The sequence below is a fragment of the Salmo salar genome, chromosome ssa03, assembly GCF_905237065.1.
Source record: "Salmo salar chromosome ssa03, Ssal_v3.1, whole genome shotgun sequence".
NCBI lineage: Eukaryota > Metazoa > Chordata > Actinopteri > Salmoniformes > Salmonidae > Salmo > Salmo salar.
This window is the reverse complement of record NC_059444.1, coordinates 18,348,032-18,371,926: the sequence shown is the minus strand read 5'-3', so window position 1 is coordinate 18,371,926 and position 23,895 is coordinate 18,348,032. Positions and strand designations below refer to the sequence as shown.

General features: G+C 41.8%; 1 protein-coding gene across 8 annotated transcripts in view; it reads right to left on the bottom strand.

The window, feature by feature from the left end:
- The window catches only part of LOC106599166 (aspartyl/asparaginyl beta-hydroxylase), a 29,431-nt gene extending 5,782 nt beyond the window's left edge, over positions 1–23,649 (bottom strand). The window contains exons 1-10 of one of the 8 annotated variants that reach the window (XM_014190285.2): positions 23,342–23,649; positions 12,590–12,745; positions 12,199–12,243; positions 11,421–11,489; positions 5,092–5,169; positions 3,938–4,009; positions 3,059–3,739; positions 2,581–2,670; positions 703–744; positions 469–513 (exon numbers count right to left, since the gene is read on the bottom strand). In XM_014190285.2, the coding sequence (XP_014045760.1) occupies positions 469–513; positions 703–744; positions 2,581–2,670; positions 3,059–3,739; positions 3,938–4,009; positions 5,092–5,169; positions 11,421–11,489; positions 12,199–12,243; positions 12,590–12,745; positions 23,342–23,381 (1,318 nt within the window). In that variant the 5' untranslated portion in view covers positions 23,382–23,649. Of the gene's footprint in view, positions 1–468; positions 514–702; positions 745–2,580; positions 2,930–3,058; positions 3,740–3,937; positions 4,010–5,091; positions 5,170–11,420; positions 11,490–12,198; positions 12,244–12,589; positions 12,746–13,814; positions 14,127–15,773; positions 16,073–23,341 lie in introns of those variants that run through there. The other 7 variants (XM_014190288.2, XM_014190281.2, XM_014190283.2 and 4 more) reach the window with 7 other exon arrangements.
- Between the last annotated feature and the right edge of the window lie 246 nt (positions 23,650–23,895).

Genomic DNA, 23,895 nt, shown 5'->3' with positions numbered 1-23,895 from the left:
ACATGAAGTCCTATGAGTGCCATCTGATGAAGATCATCAAAGGTTAGTGAATATTTTAGCTGTACTTTTGGTTTTTGTGATGCATGTCCTTGCTTGGAAAATGGCTGTGTGGATTTTCTTGTGAAGTTTATGTCCTAACATAATCTAATTTTATGCTTTCGCCGTAAAGCATTTTTGAAATCGGACAATGAGGTTAGATTAACGAGAGTCTTATCTTTAAAATGGTGTAAAATAGATGATTGTTTGAGAAAATGAAATGATGAGATTTTTGCTGTTTTGTAATTTGCGCCATGCTATTTCACTGGCTGTTGAATAGTGTGGGACGGTCACGTCCCACCTAGCCCAGAGAAGTTAATATCCAAAGGGAAAACTATCTATTAAACAATGATTATGTACTCAGTACAGTAGGCCTACATCCAGCTGGAAAATGTAGATTCTGTGAAATGTTGATTCTTAATTAAAGTTTACCTGTTGGTGCATCTTCAATCTGTTCTTCTACCTCGGTATGCTCTTCTGTAGAAACAAAACAAACCACAGTTGGAACTAAAAAAACCCAGCTTCAACAGTCTTGAGTACACTACAGAGCAGTACTACTGGCCATGGTTTCAGAGAACAGGATCAACGGCCACTATGAAAGAATACAACATATAGAGAAGTGCTGTCCCTAGTTAGAACATTGGACTGAGTTATCTTAGCACCAACCTGTGAACTCTTCAAATGGCTCATCAAATTCATCTATCTCCTCTGCAACAGAGAAGCAACAGTTGCAGTTAGTTGGGGAGAGACAGAGACAGAAAGAGAGAGACATACAGACACACAGAGACACAGAGAGAAAGAAAGCACTGAAGAAAGAATAAAAGTAAATTACTTTCACGGTTGCAACATCTGGAGGTACAATTGAAGTGGGAAGTTTACATACACTTTGGTTGGAGTCATTAAAACTTGTTTTTCAACCACTCCACAAATTTCTTGTTAACAAACTATAGTTTTGGCAAGTCGGTTAGGACATCTACTTTGTGCATGACACAAGTAATTTTTCCAACAATTGTTTACAGACAGATTATTTCACTTATAATTCACTGTATCACAATTCCAGTGGGTAAGAAGTTTACATACACTAAGTTGACTGTGCCTTTAAACAGCTTGGAAAATTCCAGATAATGATGTCATGGCTTTAGAAGCTTCTGATGGGCTGATCGACTTCATTTGAGTCAATTGGAGGTGTACCTGTGGATGTATTTCAAGGCATACCTTCAAACTCAGTGCCTTTTTGCTTGACATCATGGGAAAATCAAAAATAAATCAGCCAATACTTCAGAAAAACAATTGTAGACCTCCACAAGTCTGGTTCATCCTTGGGAGCAAAATCCAAACGCCTGAAGGTACGTTCATCTGTACAAACAATAGTACGCAAGTATAAACACCATGGGACCATGCAGCCGTCATACCGCTCAGGAAGGAGACACGTTCTATCTCCTAGTGATGAACGTACTTTGGTGTGAAAAGTGCAAATCAATCCCAGAACAACAGCAAAGGACCTTGTGAATATGCTGGAGGAAACAGGTACAAAATTATCTATATCCACAGTAAAACGAGTCCTATATCGACATCACCTGAAAGGCCGCACAGCAAGGAAGAAGCCACTGCTCCAAAAGCGCCATAAAAAAGCCAGACTACGGTTTGCAACTGCACATGGGGACAAAGACCGTACTTTTTGGAGAAATGTCCTCTTGTCTGATGAAACAAAAATAGAACAGTTTGGCCATAATGACCATCGTTCTGTTTGGAGGAAAAAGGGGGATGCTTGCAAGCCGAAGAACACCATCCCAACCGTGAAGCACGGGGGTGGCAGCATCATGTTGTGGGTGTGCTTTGCTGCAGGAGGGACTGGTGCACTTCACAAAATGGATGGCATCACGAAGATGGAAAATTATATGGACATATTGAAGCAACATCTCAAGACATCAGTCAGGAAGTTAAAGCTTGGTCGCAAATGGGTCGTCCAAATGGACAATGACCCCAAGCATACTTCCAAAGTTGTTGCAAAATGGCTTAAGGACAACAAAGTCAAGGTATTAGAGTGGCCATCACAATGCCCTGACCTCAATCCTATTGAAAATTTGTGGGCAGAACTGAAAAAGTGTGTACGAGCAAGGAGGCCTACAAACCTGACTCAGTTACACCAGCTCTGTCAGGAGGAATGGGCCAAAATTCACCCAACTTATTGGGGGAAGTTTGTGGAAGGCTACCCAAAATGTTTGACCCAAGTTAAACAATTGAAAGGCAATACTACCAAATACTAATTGTGTGTATGTAAACTTCTGACCCACTGGGAGTGTGATGAAAGAAATAAAAGCTGGAATAAATCATTCTCTCTACTATTATTCTGACATTTCACATTCTTAAAATAAAGTGGTGATCCTAACTGACCTAAGACAGGGAATTTTTACTAGGATTAAATGTCAGGAATTGTGAAAAACTGAGTTTAAATGTATTTGGCTAAGGTGTATGTAAACTTCCGACTTCAACTGTATATACTTGCATGTGCACATACGTAGTCACACACACACACACACACACCTGGAAGCTCTTCCTGAAGAGCTTCCTCCTCTTGAGTTTCTTCTGATTCAGCTTCTGCTTCCTGTTCAGACTCTTCTTCTTCTACCTCTTCTTTGGAGCAAAGCAACAATGGATATAAGAACACACCATTATTTTCCAAAACACTGATTGAATCTATTATTTTCCAAAAGGTGACATAAGCAATGCAAAATGGACAGGAGACAGTGAGTGCCCTATTCACTACCCCAAGATGAGTTGTGAGAAGGGCCTGTGCATGATCTCTCTACATACATGTAGCTATTCTCAGCAGATAATGTGTCAGTGTCATACACTTCAGCAATGCAGCACCTGGCGTTCAACAGTGCTCGTTCTGAAAGCAGTGTGAAGAAAAATGACTCGTCAGCACTTGAAAGGATTTTTGGTTCAATACTTTTTAGACCCAGATTAAGCCTACCTGGAATAAAAGCCTATTGTTCTGTTCTGGATTCTTTTTCCTTACCCTCTGCTGCTGGCTCCTTCTCCACAGCTTCCTCCTCAACTGGTGCAGCCTCTTCTTCTGCGGGGGTGGCCTCTTCCTCAACAGCCTGTTCCATGGCAGCGACTTCCCCATCAACTGGGACATCTTCCTCCTCAACGGGTGCATCCTCTTCCTCCTCAGGTGTGGCCTCTTCATCAACCACCTCCTCAACAGGTGCATCCTCTTCATCCTCAGGTGCAGCTTCCTCCTTGACTGGGGCGGCTTCCTCTACAACTTCTTCCTCAACAGGGGCAGCCCCCCCCTCGAAGGTCTCTTCTACAGTAGCAACTACCTCCTCCATAGGGGCAGCCTCTTCTTCAACTGGTACGGCCTCCTCAACATCTTCCTCCTCCTCCTCCACATCCTCTGGCTCATCCTCCAGTACTTCGGGCTCTTCCTCGATTTGAGGCTCATCCTCCTCGAAGGGATCAGAATCCTCCTCGAAGGGATCAGAATGCTCCTCGAAGGGATCAGAATGCTCCTCGAAGGGAGAAGAATGCTCCTCGAAGGGAGAAGAATGCTCCTCAAAGGGAGAAGAATGCTCCTCGAAGGGAGAAGAATGCTCCTCGAAGGGAGAAGAATCATCCTCCAGAACTTCGGGCTCTTCCTCAAAGATTTCAGGCTCATCTACCTCAGGCTCTTCCTCCTCAACAACCTCAGGCTCTGTAGGGAAAAGACAGCGTTAAGCAATTTAGCTGATAACGTGGATTTCCTGACAAAGCCAACTAAAGCAAGTTTGAACATGACACTAAGTTATACGAGTCTATGATATTGGTTGACATTTTTCATTTTAAACTTGACAATTTCAAGCCACAATCCATTCAAACATCTTAGAAAATGTTGTCAAGCTCACACACACACCTGGTGGGAAAGCAGTAGCTTCCTCTGCTTTGACGGCCTCGATCACTTCTTCAACAATGTGTTCTGGTGTGGCTGAAGCAAGGGGCAGAGGGGAACCGTTAAGACCATCCACCTGTTCCTTAACTTGAACTAAGGCATTACCTGGCATACTTCATAGTATTCCTCTAGCACAGAACATTTCAAATGTCTTCCTTGAGACACATTTAAGAAACTGCTAAGTTTGTGTGTCAATAAAGAATAAGAAAGAAAAAAAGTGTATGCTCCTTTATTAAAAGCTAAAATAAATCATGGACCTGTAGACCTACAGTACAGAAACAGCTGACTAAAACCATGGTAGGTATAGCTCTGGTACATTAGTTTGTATTGTCACAACAGGTGGAGGTGTCTAATCGACAGTAGGTGGAAGCATGTCGTGTACACAACAGTGCCAGGTATTTGGCAAAAACAGATTATCAGAGCCAATGGGTAAATGGTAGATGAGGCTTATGTCCCCTCAACCAATGACAGCCCCTCTGGGGAAATAGACTGGACAGGTGGCAGACATATGGAATAAATAGAGTCCACATGTTTGTACAGTGATTTTACTGGTTAACTCTCAACATAGACAGCTATAGCAGCACCATGTGGGTGTCTGGTGGTGGACACAGTTCTACTGAGGCTGAAGGTTTCATAAAAACTATCCCTTAAGAGCGAGTCAGCCTTAAGAGCGCTTGTGAGATTGTAGTTCTACTTCTGTCTAATCCAGCCCGCAGTTCAAATTCAATAAAAATAGTGAGGAATAACTTGCATGTTTAGGCAATTAGGATACTGCATAAACGTCTGACAAGGGCAAGTAATATAATTGTAATATGAGGAAATTAGGTAGTAGGCTATGTTTGAGTATGGTCACATTCTTAACATACAGAAGGTATGGAACAGTGTGGTAGAGTGTCTGCTAAATGATTCAAATGTAAATGTGTTTGTGGTATCTGTATGGTGTTCAAGGGATTTGCCCACCACCGATGCGACCGGTGTATTCTCCTTTGGGTGGGTTTCATTGAGAGAGAGCATACAGGCACACATAAGCTACCTCTTATGAGCTTTACCATCTACTACAGTTAAATGCTGCTGTGTGTGTGTGCACGTGTGTGTGTGCAGATCCGCAGGAGTTGTACCTTCTTCCACAGGTGCTGCAGGAGCCTCCTCTGGTGCTCCCTCTCTGCCAATGACGACAGTAGCCTTCTCTTTCAGCCCTGGGGGTTTTACATGTGATGCAGGGGGATGAGGATGACATGGCAACAACTCATGTTCAGGAGAAGTGCCTTTACGAAGGCCACAACTCCGTATGATGTATACTGTATTTGGCTAGGTGGCTTAGTAATATTCATGTATATGGCTAGTAATAATATAGTAACATTAGGATTGAGATCTAGGTCTTATGTATCAACTTTTAGAAAAAGAACATCATTCAAAAGAACAACAATAAAAAGATAACATTTAAAGGCTGATTTGGGTTGACTTTTGCACTTCAACACTGAATTTGTATTGTGTTCCAATATGCTGTGAAAAAGTGAGGTCTATAGTGCTAAGAGAGAGATCGGGATAGGAGAACAAAAGAAGAGTGTTCCAGTAGAAATGGGAGAAAGTTCCCTTTTCGGCACAATGCATGACCTTGTGTATACATGTGATGCCCACTTGTGTAACACCAAAGCATCTTATTGAACCGTGAGACAAGTGCACTTGAAGACAGGAAACCTTCAAGTATCCAGCAACTTTATTAACACAGAACACACACAGCTGATCCTTTCAAATCTATCATTTGTCCCTTGATGAAATCACGAGTTCCAGTTCCACTAAATGCAAAATAAATGATTGCGTCCTTGTCCAATTCTACTAATGTATTCTCTAGTGACTCTAAATAAAGTCATCTTTCTGATGTAAGATTTTAGCACCTTGTGGTCCTCGTGGCACCGTTCATTCAACAGTTCATACTTCTATAGAGGACAGCATTGTGATTCTCACAAGCAGGGAGTGGCTAAAACAATATGCACTATACATTGAGGGAATGGGCACCCTGCAAACTAGGGGGTTTCCTACTCCCTTTCGCAGAGGTTTGTAACTGGAGTGAAACCTCTCACAGGAGGGGTTTCTCATGAATCTTAACATCCTGTGTCACTGTCACCGGGGGGGGTTGAATGATCTGAATGATCACCGACATCAGTGCAGGTGTGAAGAGTCTCGCATCATTTCCTCACCCCCTTATCAGACACCTTGAGCTTTTTAGCAGAAGTTTTGGGGGCCTCTTTACTTTTGGCCTCTGCCTTCTGACCCACTGCCTCTGCCTCTTTCCCTGAATTCTTCTCTGGCTTCTTCTCCTTCTTAGCTTTCTTGCCCTTCTCTTCCTCCTGCTCTTTGTCTCTCCTAATCTTCTCCAAGGCCTTCTCAAACTCCTCCTTCTCTATCTTCTCCTCCTCCTCCTTCATCCTAGCTGCCACTGCCACCTTGGCCTTCTTTGCTGACTCATCCCTCGTCAGCCCCAGGACCTTCTCTTCCTCCTCCCTGGCCAGGATGTTCCTCACCTCGGCCAGCGCCATCTTGGCAATCTTTTTGGCCTCCACTCGCTCATGGATGATGGCTAGCTGCTGTTTCAGGGCCTCCCTCAGCTTCCAGCCCACATCTTTGGTCAGAGGGTGTTCTGGGATACGAGAATACCGTTTAGCTGTTTTGACATTTTTTTTCGCCGCCAGGCTGCTAGGATCACACTGCAAGCATTTTTCGGACTGCACTCCAAGCATTTAGTAGGTTGCAAAGCACCCTGGGTATTTGGATTTGCTGACTGGGAGTGTTAGGATAACAGCAAGTGGCATCTTTCTGCACTTTAGAAAGGTGTCGCTAGAATTGACCCTGTCAGAATGTAAGGTATATAGGGGTGTGGTCTGACACCTCTTAGTACACGGATGGGATTCAGTTAGTCCAACAGTTATATGAATATAACACCTAGCACACCACTGACAAGATGAATTTCCATTATTTCAAACCAAATACCCTATTACTACAAAAGCGGTAGTCAAATAGAGCATGCGGCTAAAAACCAATTCAAGCGTTTATGCCAAGAAGAATAACCATAATTTTTCATCAATTCAAACTTCATTCTACTAGTAAATACACATTCTAAAGACCACAATGTGGTTATTAGAACTAAAGCAAGACCTTTTTAGCTCAAAGTCTACTGTATACTGGAACACACAAGGTTCCTCATGCAATACCTTTCTGGGCTTCTCTCTTGGCAGCATGTCTTGGCTTTTCATCTGAGGTTTAGGAAAACAACAAGTTAAATACGGTTATAGTCTCAGACGGGTGTCTGCTTGGTACTCAACCACCAATAGGAACAGCCGAATCGAAAAGCCTACCAATAGTAGGGGAGAGCAACTGTTACAACAGAACAAAACCAAGCTCAACCAATAACAGATAGAGGGAAGTATGCTCAGCTTTCACTGACACCATTGGCAAGCTTATACACAGGCAAATATTTATTATCCAGCGGGGCTAAGCTTTTCTTTCACAATCTAATAGTAAAGCCTTTGACATCCAGCTTTTGGAGTATTAAGAGTCATTTGTACCATAGCAGCTGGGGTGTAGTCACAATTTAGGGGCAAATTCAGTATCAATTAAAAAACAAAATGAGCCAGACCTCAATCATAGAGTCTGAGTTATAGGCAAAACACGGAAAAGCTGACAAAATTCTACAACTAGGCAACCTACAAAGCAATCTGGACATTGATCCACGACAAAGTACCTTCTGTCGCCTTATTTTTCTTGAACTTTGTTTTTGGAGATTCTGTTTCAACTAAGTCGATAGGGAAAAGAAAAAACAATGACTACTGTAAGAAATCATCACTAAGTTAGTCATGTTAAGTTTTCAACATTTTAGCAGGATATACAGGTTCTCTAACTAGCAGACCAGCTTTCCATGAATGTGATGCCATGCATTCACACATCTAAAAAGTAGACATTTGGCTGCGTCGGCTACTCAGAGCTTCTTGACGTTTTACTCTCAGCAGAGATAATTGGTGGGCGGGGTACCTCTGTGTCTCGCTCTTTTCCGATCGTGTCGAGGTTCATCTGATATTTTTCAAAAGGAACATGGCATTAGTAGCTAACAATCAGGTGACCATTAAAAAAAATGATCTGAATATTTGACAACTCAAAACATGCCCATGCTACACCTCATAGACAACACATGCTAACACACTCATAGTGCTTACCCATATGTCCTATTCTGATGGTTTCATTACATTACTTGTAGGAGTATGTACAACTCAGAAATGACAACCATGTGAGTGTAACATGTCTGTATAAGGGATTTTACACCTAACCAATACATTTGAGGATCATTGACCCTTCTGTCAATGGTGCCAAAGACCAAATAAAACAATAGATGGTAGTCCACCATTAACCTCACCAGTTTAACCTGTTATGTAGCTATACTGTCGTTGTTCAGTCATTGGACTTGAGCACCAAGTCAAGTCTAAATTATTGAAGCCAGTATGAAGTCTGAATGGGCTCCACCCAAAAGCTTGTTCAGCAGGTTTCTTGCATCTTTAACAGTGCTATTCCTTGTACCTTTTGTGCCAGACATTTGTGTTTGCTCATACTTACTAGAAGCCTGTGTTTGTTTACAAAAAAAACGTTCAATGTTGTCATAGATTACACATTTCTTTTACCATGCAATTACAAATGACTGGAACTTCACTCTCCAGCGGTTGAGTTCCACCTATAGGCTACAATGTTTAGCATTTAAAGACTAAGCTAGCTGGGTGAGTCTCTTTAGGGTGCGAGTGTGAGTCAGCACTGATCTGTTTCAGAGATCTGGGGTTGAGGTTATGACGTTGGGGTTGACATGAGGATAATGCCATATCTTCTGTGTCTCAAATCAGGTAAAATGTTCATGGGGTGTGGAATTTGGTAAAAGTCGAACTCATTTTAGCCATTGAGTAAGGCTCCAAATGCATGGAATCCTCAACAGGGATTTCCCAAAACGACCTCATATTTCATAACCCTGTTTTAGGACTTCTAAACAATTGGTTTAAGGAACAGCCAAAAGCTAGTTTCTCAAGGGGTTTGCTTTAAGAAAAGAAATGATTAACACCTGTGTAATAAGTCCTTCATCAAGCCGGTCTCTGAATATCTAACAGTAGACGACCAACTGTGCAAAGTCTCTTGGCCAATACATACAAATGCACTACTTATCCAGACACAAATGCACACTATTTGTATTGTGTTTAACAAATTGATGACGAAGACAAAAACGGAAAGACGGGGACAAATAGCTGACCTGAAGACGTTTAAAAAGCAACAAACATTAATAGTGATCCTAACCCGGACAAGAGACAAAGAAATACCATAACGAGGGAATGCGTCACTGATAATGGCTTAAAAAATACCCTTCAACAAGCTTCAATAAACTAAGACGAAATGATGAACAACAAGTAAAAAAAATACAAATATAATTCCTGCTAAGTGGCTAAATATGTGCTGTGGTTAGGACCCTAGGGCATGCAGTACTGTGGTTGGAAAAAGGAGACAACCATCTGTTGTCAAAGTGCAACTGTTCATTGCATAAGTTCGTAGTTTGCAAGCAGTCTTCTCAGTGGAAATGCACATATCCTAGAAAAGCATTATTCAGTCTGGCATTTGAAAGTGCTCCAAAAATCTCAAAGGCATAGTCTTCGTCCCTCCACATGAAATCTTCAAAAAGAGATTTGAGAGGTTGACTGTGCCATGATAAAACCCTTTAGAAAGTATTCTACTAGGGATTGGGGATTTTAAGGAGGGGTTTTCCACAAACACTTGCTCCTCAAGCAATGGGAAACAAGTCTAAAAGAGCAACAAGTTGGGACCTCATACCAAGAGGGATATGGCTACTGGTTACTGGTTGTGGAGGCCTAAGATCACACAACCCTTTCCCTGAACCCCGTCAGTCTGAGAAGTGCCAGCACTTTCTTCCTCCTCCTCCGCTGCTCCCTCCTCATCCTCAAATGGTTCAAACGGGTTTATGAGGCCATAGAGGAAGGTGAAGAAGCCTTGAAACCAATCAGAGCCCTCCTCCGCTAACATATCCAGGACCTCCGCGAGGGAGTCCGAGCTTTCCTGACTGCCATCTTTGGTCAGGCCTACGCAAAGAGGGGAAAACAAGGAAAGAGAGGAAGGAAGGGAGAAAAGGAAAGAGGAGAAAGATGTGGTAGAGCAGGAAAAAAGGAGGAAAGGAGAGGGTGGAAAGTTTTAAGCGAGGTTAGGCAGCAAGGGAAACTATATGTAGGTCTAAGGTCGCATGAAGCAGAGTTAGAAACTAAAGAGAGGAGAGGATAGCAATAGAATAGCCTAGAGGGAGGCATGCAGAGGGACTCTACAGAATCTATCACTAGCAGCAGGGGGACAACAGCTGTGCCAGACAGGCAGTGGTCTGGGTGACAAAGCAGAGCAGGAGTCTTTATGGCAGAGAGCGGCAGAGGAGACAATATCAGAACATGGGACCACCTCTTTGGAGAAAACACTCCTGAAGTAAGCTCTCCCTTTTGTTTAGAAAGAAAATAGCAACTTTAATATATGACAAGCGACTTTGAGATGAGAGAACACCACATCTACGTCCTTGTAAAGTTATTCTTAAAGCATGCAGCAGTTTGGCCCTGTGCTAACTGTGGCGCATGTCTAGTGATAAATGGATGTCATGTCAGTGGTGTGGGCCTGAAACACAATGGTCAGCATGGAATCCAATTCCAGACACCATTTCACACCATGCACATGCAGACCTCGTGGATTCATTGTTCAGTTCGTTTGGTACAATTGACTAAAATAGTCCCGTGGTAGAGATCCGGTATACCAAAGTCAGTCATGCAAAACAAAACCCAAATAATTTGGTGGGAGGAGCTGCTCATTGGGATGGGCTCATTGTAATGACTGGAATGGAATCAAACACAAACGATATGGAAATCACATTTGACTCCATTCCATTTCTGCCTGTCACGTCTTGACCATAGTAAGATGTTATTTTCTATGGTAGAGTAGGTCAGGGCGTGACAGGGGGTGTTTTGTGTTTCTGTTTAGTTTCTAGTTTTCTATTTCTATGTTGTTGGGTTTTTTGGGATGGTCTCCAATTAGAGGCAGCTGGTCCTCGTTGTCTCTAATTGGAGATCATACTTAAGTAGGTTTTTTTCCCCACCTGTGTTTGTGGGTAGTTGTCTTCTGTTTAGTCCATGTACCTGACAGAACTGTGCGCTTTCATTTGTCTCTTTGTTCTTTTTTCCTTTAGTGTTTTGCGTTATAATAAACATTCATCATGAGCAATCAACACGCTGCGCTTTGGTCCACTCTCTACGACAGCCGTTACACTGCCATTCCAGCCATTGCAATGAGCCCATCCTCCTATAGCACAGCCCACCAGCCTCCCCTGATTATCACACAAACACGTCAATAAATAACAATCCAGTAAAATCGATGAACTTGCCTAGTAATACTTTAGCATCCTCCACATCGAAGTCACCATCTCCATCGGCGTCATAGGACGAAAGTTTACCTAGCAAAGAAACAGGAGTCAGTCTTTAGCCACGGGTCAATGGGGGTTGGGTATGAATGGTGAAATGAGGTGGGATAATACATTATGCAACTGAATCGAAAGCGGGATGGGGGACACAATAGCATTTAAGTTACAATAACATGTTCATTGCCACTATTCTTACATGATTATTAGTATAAACATTAACATTCATTTCTGCATTTCCAGAAGTTACATCGTTAAATTGCTATTAATTATCATTAGCAATTTTTGAAATGATCATACTAGCGTTTCTGGTAAAATCACATTAGCATTGTAGTATCATGTTAGCGTTTCAATATTTATTTACTTTTAATTATGAGGTATAATAAACATAGCGTGGCTAAGTATTTTTACAAATTGTCTAGCTCGGCATTAAAAAAGCATGGAAAATAGTATTTTGCCAGCTTTGGATTACATTTGTTCATTTACATTGCATTATATCTATGGCAGTGGAAATTATTTAATTGGTATTAATAATTAGAAATAGTGTGAAGGAAGTCTCTCCTATGACATGTTCATTTAAGACTAATGCAAAACTTAAAATGAGTTATCTTTTCTTTGATAAGAATTGAGTCAAAAGCAAGTGATTAGACAACATGTATGGATTATTTCAATTAGGACAGGAGGGTTAGTGAGTGAAATGGTTGACAATTATTTAGGGGCATGATCATAGGCACAAATATCATACCTTGCAGTGTCTCAGAGAGGGTACTTTGCATGTCCTTTGCCTTGGCTACATGCAAGATTAAGACCAAACAAAAACATTCACATTGGAGAAATGACAATATTTAAACATGAATCCAAACATGATTAGTGTACAGGCATATTCCGAGCCACACACTGAGCATGTGCGCACATGCACCAAAGGTAAAACAACGTCAAGGTTGAAAAGTTGAAAGTTCAATGTTAAAATGCATCAAAGCACTCAGTATCACTTTGGGTTATTCCTCAATGACATTTGTGACTGGCGAAGGCTGAAAGTTCTGTCAACAGACTATGACAGACTGCTTGCTGTAGCTAGTAGGAAATGTAGCCTTCCTACAGTTAACAGTTGTTTTTCATGTCAAGGTGTCACTTACCGATGGTGCCTTGGTAGTCGACCAGGTCGAAGTAGACGACGGCCACGGAGGTCCAGACCCCCAGGAGGGCCAACACCATGAACCAGGTGAAGAAGGAGCTTCCACCTGCTCCCTCAGGCTTCTTGCCATTCTTACTGGCTGGCTGTGCTTTGCCTTCTGTAATGGTGGGCGAGAGAGAAAAGAGTCAGACCTGAAGCCAATACTGTACAGGAGAACGGCTACACACAAATTCACACAAATGCAATTTGTTCCATTTGAGTTGTGAGATGGTCAAAATACAGGCCTAAATGTTATCCAAATCAGAAAGCCTTTGTAGTTAAAAGAATCTGACAGCTAAGAGAGATACTGCACCATAATACTTTGGATTATATGTTGTTTTGTTATTGCATTCATATACAAAAAAAGGAAGTAAATGGGTAAGAATAGAGAAAACCCATGCCACTTACAAGAGCAAATGGTATATAAAGTATTGTCTAAAAATAGCATGAAAACCAAATGAATGCCACAAACCTCACGAGGATTAAACATAGGCGGAGACTTTTCTAGTAACGGAATTATAATTCAGTGTGTGAATGTTCAAGAAAAAGCCCAATACATCTATGACTGTCCTCAGAGAGACAACAAGACAAAAGCAGTAGAGCAGCTAGTTATTCTGGGTGCTTTTGACACCGTACACAGAGCACTATGGGTAAAAATATCAATGTATTCGAAGAGATGGCAATGGAAGAATGAACAGGTGCCGAGTCCCCTACCCTCAAGCTAGGTCAAACCATTCACACATAGGCAGATGCACCATATTCAGATACACAGCACCTGCTCATGTCAATGTAGGTGACAGTTATAAAAATATGCCTCGGTAAGTCCCAACAAAATATCCCGTTGCCGTCTGTCATAATTAATGCACCAATTAGTCAACTTGACTTTTTTGCAAATCCATCCACACACTACAGTTTCTGATGTTTCATTCTAAACTTAAATCAAGTTATACCAAAACCAACCCAAACACTAGGCCCAATCCTTATCCACAGAGCTGTGTCATTTGTTCTTCTCGTCCCTAAGCTGAGCAGAACAAAAGCCAAAGTAGTAAACCCAGGTCTGGACCCCTCAGAAAAACAACAGTTTCTCTACCATCACCAAAAAAGATGCCACGGGTCAAATCAACGTATATATCTATATATTCCTCATTCCGGATGAAGTTGTTATCTGACAACGTCGCTCCATCTACCTTCGGTCTGTTCGACAGCCACCGTGGGTTCAAGCACCCGGGTGGGTGCGACTATCGGCTCTTCCATCTGTGCAGACTGCCCCTGACCAGTCCGATTGGGAAAAGCCTCCGTGCGTCTCTTACCACCCTTATACTTCCTTCCCCCAAACCTCTGTCCCTCCTCCTCTTTTTGTTCCTGGCAAACTCAGCCGGAACCTGATATGGGACCTGAACCAGCAAATAGGCCTATTTTTAGAGCTGTCCTCTTGTCCAGCCAGAAGACATTCAGGCACTCATATGGAGAGGCTGTTAACGCCATGCCAACAGGACATTACCCAGCATCCTTCTTGGCTGTCATTATAGTGCTGCCTCTCGGGCTGGGAATTGCCAGGGACCTCACGATATGATATTATCTCGATACTTAGGTGCCGATATGATTTTTGTATTGCGATTCTCACAATTCAATATGTATTGCGATTTGATAATGCAATTTTATTGCGATTTGATGTTCCAAACATATTGCTCACTATATGCCTGCTACAGAGAGAAGAGACAGCGTGAAAAAAGTAGTTTTGATCAGTCATGGAAATAAGTGCTGAAAAAAATGTTGGCTCACTATTTAAAAATGGATGATCAAACTAGCCTTCGCTAATGCTACTTTGCTAAAGAATTCTAAATAAAATGGATACTGTATCGATTCGCCCCCCTCCCCCATCACCAGCTGCCTCCCGCCCCGGTAACAATAGAACAGCATCAGGTAGAGAAGGGGAGATCTTTACTAGAGCTGGCTGACACCTAATCACACACACACACTGCCGTGTGATTGAGCGGACTGAGGGAGAGGGATTTAAAGGCTACAGGCCACAGGCCATGCAAATCCTGGCTTTCAGTGACTTTGCCTGGTTGCCAGGGGGATACTGGTTAGCCCTACATGGGCGGTTTAAGCAGGCTCTTAGAGAGAGTGGAGGCATTTAAAAACTGCTGACTACTCAGGAAATGAGGGACAACGCCTTTCACAAATGTACCTTACCTGTGACAAATGTACCTTACCTGTGACATAGGACAATCTGCTGAGAAACAGTGTGCAAATTGGGGGAAGGGGTTGGGTTATTTTTTGTGTTAAATGTTGCTCATCCAGAACATCACTCACATCACCACAAATCATAGCAAGGAACAGCAAACGCATAAATGCACAATGAGCCACACATTGCCAAGCACACATGAAAATCACATTCAAATACTTGGGAGGCCATACAAATTGCTGAAACAACCACTAGGCAGGCTAATCTGTCCGAACCCTGGTCACTGTTCGAACCTTGGTCAGAAAGTTGTTGGTCATGTTAAAACCAGAATCTTTCGCACTATTCTCAGATGTTTGGTTTAAAGTATTTGCTACTTGATGTAGGGATACAGTTCTGAACACTAAGCCTACACAATATTACAACAGAATGAAAATAGCCTAAGTGGGCTTACAAATCAGATGCAAACAAACCTTCTAAACGGTTTGCAATCCTCATGAGAACATTGGTACTGACAATCCTGAAAAGGGTGCTGCCCTAATCTAGCAGACCTGGTCTCCTGTCCCCTGAGCCATTTGTGCAGGCGTTTACTGCACACCATTCCCTACCAACTCTCTGGAGAGCCTCATAACCAACTCCCCCCTACATTTACATTGTAGTCATTTAGCAGATGCTATTATCCAGAGCATTCATCTTAATATAGCTGGGCGGGACAACCACACATCTCAGTCCTAGTAAGTCCATTTTTCCTCAAAGTAGCTATCAGCAAAGTCTGTGCTAGTAGGAGGAAAAAGTAAAGATTACCAACTGAATAATGGTGCCATTTTTTACTACCTATCACAGACATGTATTTACACACACACACACACACACACACACACACACACACACACACACCCTCTGATGCAAAAATACCATTTACAGTGTGAATGTATTCAACACACAAGCATACCACACGCACCGTTTCTTTCAGCTGACTGCTCCATGACCACAACACCCCAGTAGTTCCACTCTAACCGCTTTTCAAATGTTTAGTAAGTTAGTTGGAGGAAACCGACTCCCTCTCCCTGTTCACAGTCTCTGCCTGTCGTTTGTGGGTACATATTGTTCAGTCTGAGCTTACATAAGGATCCTGTGGAATGTCTGCTTTGACACACTCCCTTTCTTTTCTCTCTTTCAAACATACAAACACACCCTCAAAACACACACCATGACATTTTGGGACAGAAATTGGTGGCTATTGTCAAGGTGACAAGATAATGTTACTCCTGTCCTCGATCCCCCCCACCCCCAGACTCTCCCAAGGCCAGTTTCATCTAATCGTGATCTGTTCACTTTTCCAGAGAATGCCCTCAGGATATAACCATAAAATCTGCTTGGTATCCAGCCCACACATGGTGCCCCACCCTCATACAGTGTAATGGTTTGGTTAAAAGGGCCAGTCCCAAGTCACCAAGTCCACAGATAATTTGTCTGAATCTTCTCAAGGGGCCAGTAGTAAGCTAGCCAGGCTACTTGTCTTCTCAAGGGGGCAGTAGTAAGCTAGCCAGGCTACTTGTCTTCTCAAGGGGGCAGTAGTAAGCTAGCCAGGCTACTTGTCTTCTCAAGGGGGCAGTAGTAAGCTAGCCAGGCTACTTGTCTTCTCAAGGGGGCAGTAGTAAGCTAGCCAGGCTACTTGTCTTCTCAAGGGGGCAGTAGTAAGCTAGCCAGGCTACTTGTCTTCTCAAGGGGGCAGTAGTAAGCTAGCCAGGCTATTTGCGCATGATGCTGACAGCGCGCACAAGCCACTTTTGAGAAGCAAGCCAAACTTTTGCGAAGCGAGTGAGAGAGAGAAAATGCAACAGCATGACTTCTAAAGAAACATCATACCTCCACGCCCGCAGCTTGTTGACTGGCTTCAGAAGCTAACTATAGAAATACTTTGCTTAGCGAGCAGATGAGGGCTAGCCCACCAAAATAACTAAGCAAAATATGTTACAAAGTAGAGCAGTGCAAGGGAGGTCGAGTTCCAAAACAACATTAAAAAAAAGATTTCACACATGACATTTGCATTGTAACGTTATTCTACTAGCAACTAAATTCAAATGATTTTTGAGTGACAATGTCATGAAAATATATTAAGTATGAAATTCATGTGAACATTTTAAATATGATTCCAACCCAAAAGTCATGTGAAACACTTTGCATTTGTCTGGGCTTGCTAACGCCTAGGTAGAATCAGAACTAGAGACCGTGTCCAAGATGTCGGATGCTGTTTTAAACGTAATCTACTCACGTTCACATACGCCGATTCATGGACCATCTATATCCGAGTTGCATTCAGTTTACACGGCCCAACTTCACACACGAACTAGTAGGGCTGGGAATGGCCTGGGACCTGACAACACGATGTTATCACGATACTTAGGTGCCAATACGATATATGTATTGCGATTACGTACTGTGATTTTATTGCGATTTGATGTTCCAAACATATTGCTGCTGCAGAGGGACAAGACAGAGCCATGAGAAGTTTTGATCAGTCATGAAAATAAAAATGCTTAAAACAAATTAGCTCCCTATTTAAAAAAAGAACGGAGATCAAGCTATGAAGAAAGTAATCATTTTGGTGCAGGTACAGCAAACTAGCGCAAAATAATATTGCGATATTGTAAAAAAAAATGTATCCTGATATTGATCCCATCACTACGCACTAGAACAGCGAGCACAGGGAGCAGCATCACGTCATCCAAAAACATGGCCGACATTGGTTGAATATATAATGTTAATATCTTCGGGTTGTGAGTGAGGAAAAAAAGACAAATGGACCTCACTGACAATTATTTGAATAATGCAATGGATGTTTTGTGCACAAAGGTGATAACTAAAGTATCTTATTAGGAATTTTATAATCTGACTTCGCTATGTGGCCATCTAAGGAAATTGTCTTTCTGGGCCGGGCGTCAGTTAAACTGAGGTAATGAAGAGAAATGGTAGGAGCGGTAGCCAGCCAGCAGCCCTGGGCGGAGCACTGCACCCTGGGAGATGAAATGCACTCTGGGAATTGTAGTATGCTGTGTAAAATCCAAATGTATTTCTATGCTGTGTAGACTATTGCAATAGCCTACAGAAGCTTCAGAAATTAGCTTCAGCGTTTGACGGTTTTTATTTTTTTAATACATTAAATGATTTAGCTGTAATGAACAATGAATCATAGGTCTAATTAATGTAATTTGACCCAATATATACAGTGCATTCAGAAAGTATTCAGACACCTTAACCTTTTCAAGAATAATTTACGTTACAGCCTTATTCCAATCTACACACAATACCCCAAGACAAACTTTTTTTTGCAAATTAGGCAAGTGTATTAAAAATAAAAAATAGAAATACCTTATTTACATAAGTATTCAGGCCCTTTGCTATGAGACTCAAAATTGAGCTCACGTGCATCCTGTTTCCATTAATGACTCTTGAGATGTTTCTACAACTTGATTGGAGTCCACCTGCGGTAAATTCAATTGATTGGAAATCATTTGGAAAGGAAACCTGTCTATATAAAGGTCCGACAGTTGACAGTGCATGTCAGAGCAAAAACCAAGCCATGGTCAGGGAGGTGACCAAGAACCCGATGGCACCTAAAGGACTCTGACTATGAGGAAACAAGATTCTCTGGTCTGATGAAACAAAGATTTAACTCTTTGGCCTGAATGCCAAGCGTCAGGTACGGAAGAAACCTGGCACCATCCCTACGGTGAAGCATGGTGGTGGCAGCATCATGCTGTGGGGATGTTTTTCAGCAGCAGGGACTGGGAGACTAGTCAGGTTTGAGGGAAAGATGAACGGAGAAAAGTACAGAGAGATCCTTGATGAATTATTCTAAAATGTAGAAAATAATACAAATTAAGAAAAACCCTTGAATGAGTAGGTGTTTCCAAACTTTTGACTGGTACTGTGTATATATAGTAATATCTTAGGTATGTGTAATTACTTGGTACATTATATTCAGTGGTGTAAAGTACTTGAAAAAGTGCAATGAAAAAGTATTTGCCCCTTTTAAATGTATGCATTTTTTCTATACTGAATGTTATCAGATGTTCTACCAAAACCTAATGTTAGATAAAGGAAACCTTTACAAATAACAAAAAAAATATATATACTTATTTTATTGATTTAATTAACAAAGTTATGCAACAACCAGTTCCCTTGTGTGAAAAAGTAATTGCCCCATTACACTCAATAACTGGTTGTTGTGCCACCTTTAGCTGCAATGACTGCAACCAAATGCTTCCTGTAGTTGTTGATCAGTCTCTCACATCGCTGTGGAGGAATGCAGAACTGCTTTAACTCAGGGACATTTGTGGGTTTTCAAGCATGAACTGCTCGTTTCAAGTCCTGTCACAACATTTCAATTGGGATTAGGTCTGGACTTTGAATCAGCCATTCCAAAACTTCATATTTGTTGCTTTTTAACCATTTTCATGTAGACTTGATTGTGTGTTTTGGATCATTGTCTTACTGCATGACCCAGCTGCGCTTCAGCTCACAGACGGATGGCCTGACATTCTCCTGTAGAATTCTCTGATTCAGAGCAGAATTCATGGTTCCTTCTATTAAGGCAAGTCCTCCTGGTCCTGAGGCAGCAAAGCATCCCCAAACCATCACCATGCTTGACCGTTGGTATGAGGTTCTTACTGTGAAAGGCGGTGTTTGGTTTTCGCCAGACATAATGGGACCCATCTCATCCAAAAGTTGATTCAAGTTTGCCAGAAAATAACCTGGAAGCACCTGGATGATCATCAAGACTCTTGGAGAATGTTCTATGGACAGATGAGTCAAATGTACAACTGTTTTGACAACATGGGTCCCATTATGCCTGGCGTTAACCAAACAGCGGTCAAGCATGGTGGTGGTAGTGTGATGGTTTGGGGATGCTTTGCTGCCTCAGGACCTGGACGACTTGCCTTAATTTAGTCTATACTGAAAGTGCATACGACATATTTAAATTTTAAGCAGAAGTGTTCAAGTTCCACTTGACTATATTGACTGGAATCTGTGCCCAACTCTGTCTTTACTAGTATTACTGGTGCACAATGCTATCATTCATTGCATCAATGGTTTGATTAATTTGATAAAATAATTTACAGAACCAATGGGCTAATCTTAATGCTTTATTTTTTATTTGAAACACTGGAGACCTAGAATAGCTGCCAACAAAGAAAGATCAGGATCGAGGGAAAGATGAATGGAGAAAAGTACAGAGAGATACTTGATGAAAACCTGCTCCAGAGCGCTCAGGACCTCAGACTGGGGCGAAGGTTCACCTTCCAACAGAACAACGACCCTAAGCACACAGCCAAGACAACACAGGAGTGGCTTTAGGATAAGTCTCAATTTCCTTGAGTGGCCCAGCCAGAGCCCAGATTTGAACCCAATCGAACAGCTCTGGAGAGACCTGAAAATAGCTGTGCAGCGACGCTCCCCATACAACCTGACAGAGCTTGAGAGGATCTGCAGAGAAGAATGGGAGAAACTCCCCAAATACAGGTTTGCTAAGCTTGTAGCGTCATACCCAAGAACACTCGAGGCTGTAATCGCTGCCAAAAGTGCTTCAACAAAGTACTGAGTAAAGGGTCTGAATACTTATGTAAATGTGATATTTCAGTTTGTTTTTTTAATAAATGCGCAAACATAAAAAAAACTGTTTTTGCTTTGTCATTATGGGGTATTGTGTGTAGACTGAGGGAGAAAAAAAACAATGTATTCCAAAAGTCAAGGGGTCTGAATACTTTCCGAATGCACTGTGTGTGTATCTATCTCTCTCTCTCACGGTGGTAAGGGATATGAACTAACAGGTTATAAATGACGCTATTACCACAACACCTAGGTTGTAATATGGCTTTTCTTCCTGACTTGGCATCCTCAGTGACTTTATCCACACACCGCGACTGTCCAAATACTAAACTTGGTATCGAGATCAAAATTCTGGTGTCGTGACAACACTAAAAATGAATATTTTAAAAGGCAAATAGCTAAAATCATCTCAAAACCACATTACTGACTCTCCATAAAGACTAGCTCGTCTATCCTTCAATCGCTGTAGAACCCCGAAATGCATAACCATAGTTCAAACTGAACAAACCGTGTCCTGGCTCTGAGATGCAGCAGGCCTATATACTGCACACAGGACTCTAGCAATAAAATGGGCAGATGAACTCTTATCCAAATATTGATACTTCTGTGTTATCAATTCAATAGCAGTACAATTAACTCAAGCATCAGTGTGGGCAAAAACAATTTCAGCATTGCTGAAGAGCATGTGCGAAGTTTATACAACATTTTCCAATCCTGCCACTCTTGTACAAGTAAGCTAAAAAAACATCCCATACAAACAAGCTCACACCACACATGCAAGATTATTCCTCAAGAATAGTATTTAGTTTGGGGCAAATACACTGCAGAGAAAAAACATGTTCACACAGGTCAGGGCAAGCAGTTGTTGCCTTTACCAGTTCTTTGGCCTTCATCCAATTAAACCAAGCTTCTGAGAGATGAGGAAGCCTGGGATGGGGCAATTTCATTTTTTAGAAATTACAATTTGATAATAGATAATAAAATGTCCATAGAAAACCATTGTAGAATATCAATGACAATCAAACCTCTCAACAAACAATATGGTGAAAGAATGCACATTCAAAAGAAAACATTTGAAAATATTTGGTTACATACATTTTTAGATTGGTCATAAAGTACAGAATTTGACTTGGCATATACTTTTACCTGCTTATTACATAATCATAAATGCAGAATCGAAAACAGTTTTCGCTTTCATGTATCAATAAGTCCCATCCCTATAGCTATAGGCAGGCAGTTCAGAGTTAGACGTCGGGCAGTGAGTATGAGGCCTGTTCAGGGGGTGCAACGTAACCAATGTTAACTCATAAACGTATGACAGATGCTCTCGGTCGTGTAGAATAGTAAATGATGTCACCTCGACATATTACACTACACTACATTTCTTTCTGCAACTTCCTGAACAGCTCACCTAGTGAATATGCCTCTGTACAACGGTCAACATACATGAAGGGGGAGGCGCCGTGTCTTGTGAAATACTCTGATAACTGTACATAATGTTCCAAAGTTGTTTTTTTAAAACATTATTTTACCTTTATCACTTAACATACGACGTGTGTAGACCCATCCTCAACTCATTTGCAACCACTAAATTGATATAAACGTTGCAATTCATTTCTTGATTACTTTTCTAAACGGTCTACTATTGCAGCTCAGTCAAAAGTCTCACACTGATATGATCGATATGAATAGTGGCCTGATGAGGATCATATTTCTTTAAAGAGTACAAAACAGTGGACATCGGGCGATCTGTATCAGGTGAATGAAGTCATTGGATTTAGAAATAAAGTTGTAGAAGTAGCCTTGCCTAAAGTAGGAAGGGCACTGAAACTGATGTTATGAGATTATGCCAATATTTATTTGACTATGTGCAACACATTCTACGACCACGTCATATGCCTACACACATGTCGGGTACACTTTTCTACGGCCACGTGTCACAATGCAACTGGAGTTTTGCAAAGGAGAGACATACATTTAGCATGACTGGTAGGCTACATGTAACGCCCGCGCCCCCTTGCAGTCAGTCTGCCCTTAAACCACTAGTTAACGTTTAAAGTATGGGGCTCAGACCACGCCATTGTAACTTATTATCTTGATAACTTGGGGAGCGGCGCAAAAAAAGATATAGATGTACTATTGTAAAGTGGTTGTTCCACTGGATATCATAAGGTGAATGCACCAATTTGTAAGTCGCTCTGGATAAGAGCGTCTGCTAAATGAAGTAAATGTAAAATATGATTAAAAAGTATCCATAGGGGTCCTGGTTTGAAACCTCGACGACGATAGAAGCCACGTGTAACCCCTCCCACGTTCTTCCATTATTGACACGTGAACACTTGGAGAAATGACCGAAAACGAAAAAAGGGGACGCTACCCTCGTCTACTGATGTAGTTTCTGTTGTAGTCTACGAGTTAGATATTTAATTGGCCTTGCTGCGTACAATGGCATGTACAATGGCACAATTGGGAACGATAGGACTCAAAGTCCTAATTTGTGCACGGGCCACTCAATTTTAATCAAAAATGTACCTGATACCCTCTCATGCAAGCTATGCTTCTTTGCAACAATGCTTCAAATCGAACGAATGCCTCGTTCGTTATACAATGTAGCAGAGAGGCAAAGCGCCTATCATCTGGATACAAAGACACTTGTGATGTTTACTATAACTCGACAAATGTATAGTTAATGGTGACTCCATAAAAAGGGACACAATTGTTTGGTAACTTTTTGGGTATATTGTGGACGTTGTGCTACATCTTGTCCAGTTATGGGTCTATAGTATTGTAGGCTAACTTACATTGCCTAAATGAAAAGATAAATCTTGCCGGCCGATTAACTTTCAAAGGCCTCCTGTAGCCAAGTGAAGGTTGGTTGCATGCACCACTGCCATTACTGAAATTGAAATTACGAACCTTTCAGTTTCTGTCCTCGTGGGTTTTTCTTCGTGACCATGGCTATGCGAAGTTACTTGAATTCAATTGGAAATTCAAAATTAGCGAGCGTCACTGTCAATTTCTTGCATTAAAGGTGGCCCAGTAGAAATCAAATCTCTCTGCCCTCATAAACCGAAGCCCATAGCAACCCCGTCGAATTTTGAGTGACTGCGCCCTCAGCCAGTGCGGGTTTTACGAAGACAAGATGGGCGGAGAAAGGGAAAATCTCGTCCAATTCGCTTTCAGAGGATGTTGTCTTATTCAATCGTGTGGATACTGGCAGGTTAGAACCACCTCATCCATGGTCATGTCTAGATGGGATACAGTTTTTCTCGAATTTGACCTCAAAGGGAGGTTTTCGCTAACCCTAACCTTAACTATTTTCCCAACCTTGACCTAATTCTCCGGACCTGATACGTTAATTATCCTAACCTGCTGCGTAAATTCTCGTAAACCTGCCACATAAAGTCAATTTTGACAAAAGTTGTATCCCTTCTAGAGAAAACCCTCGTTCATTCCCGTTTTTTCCTGTA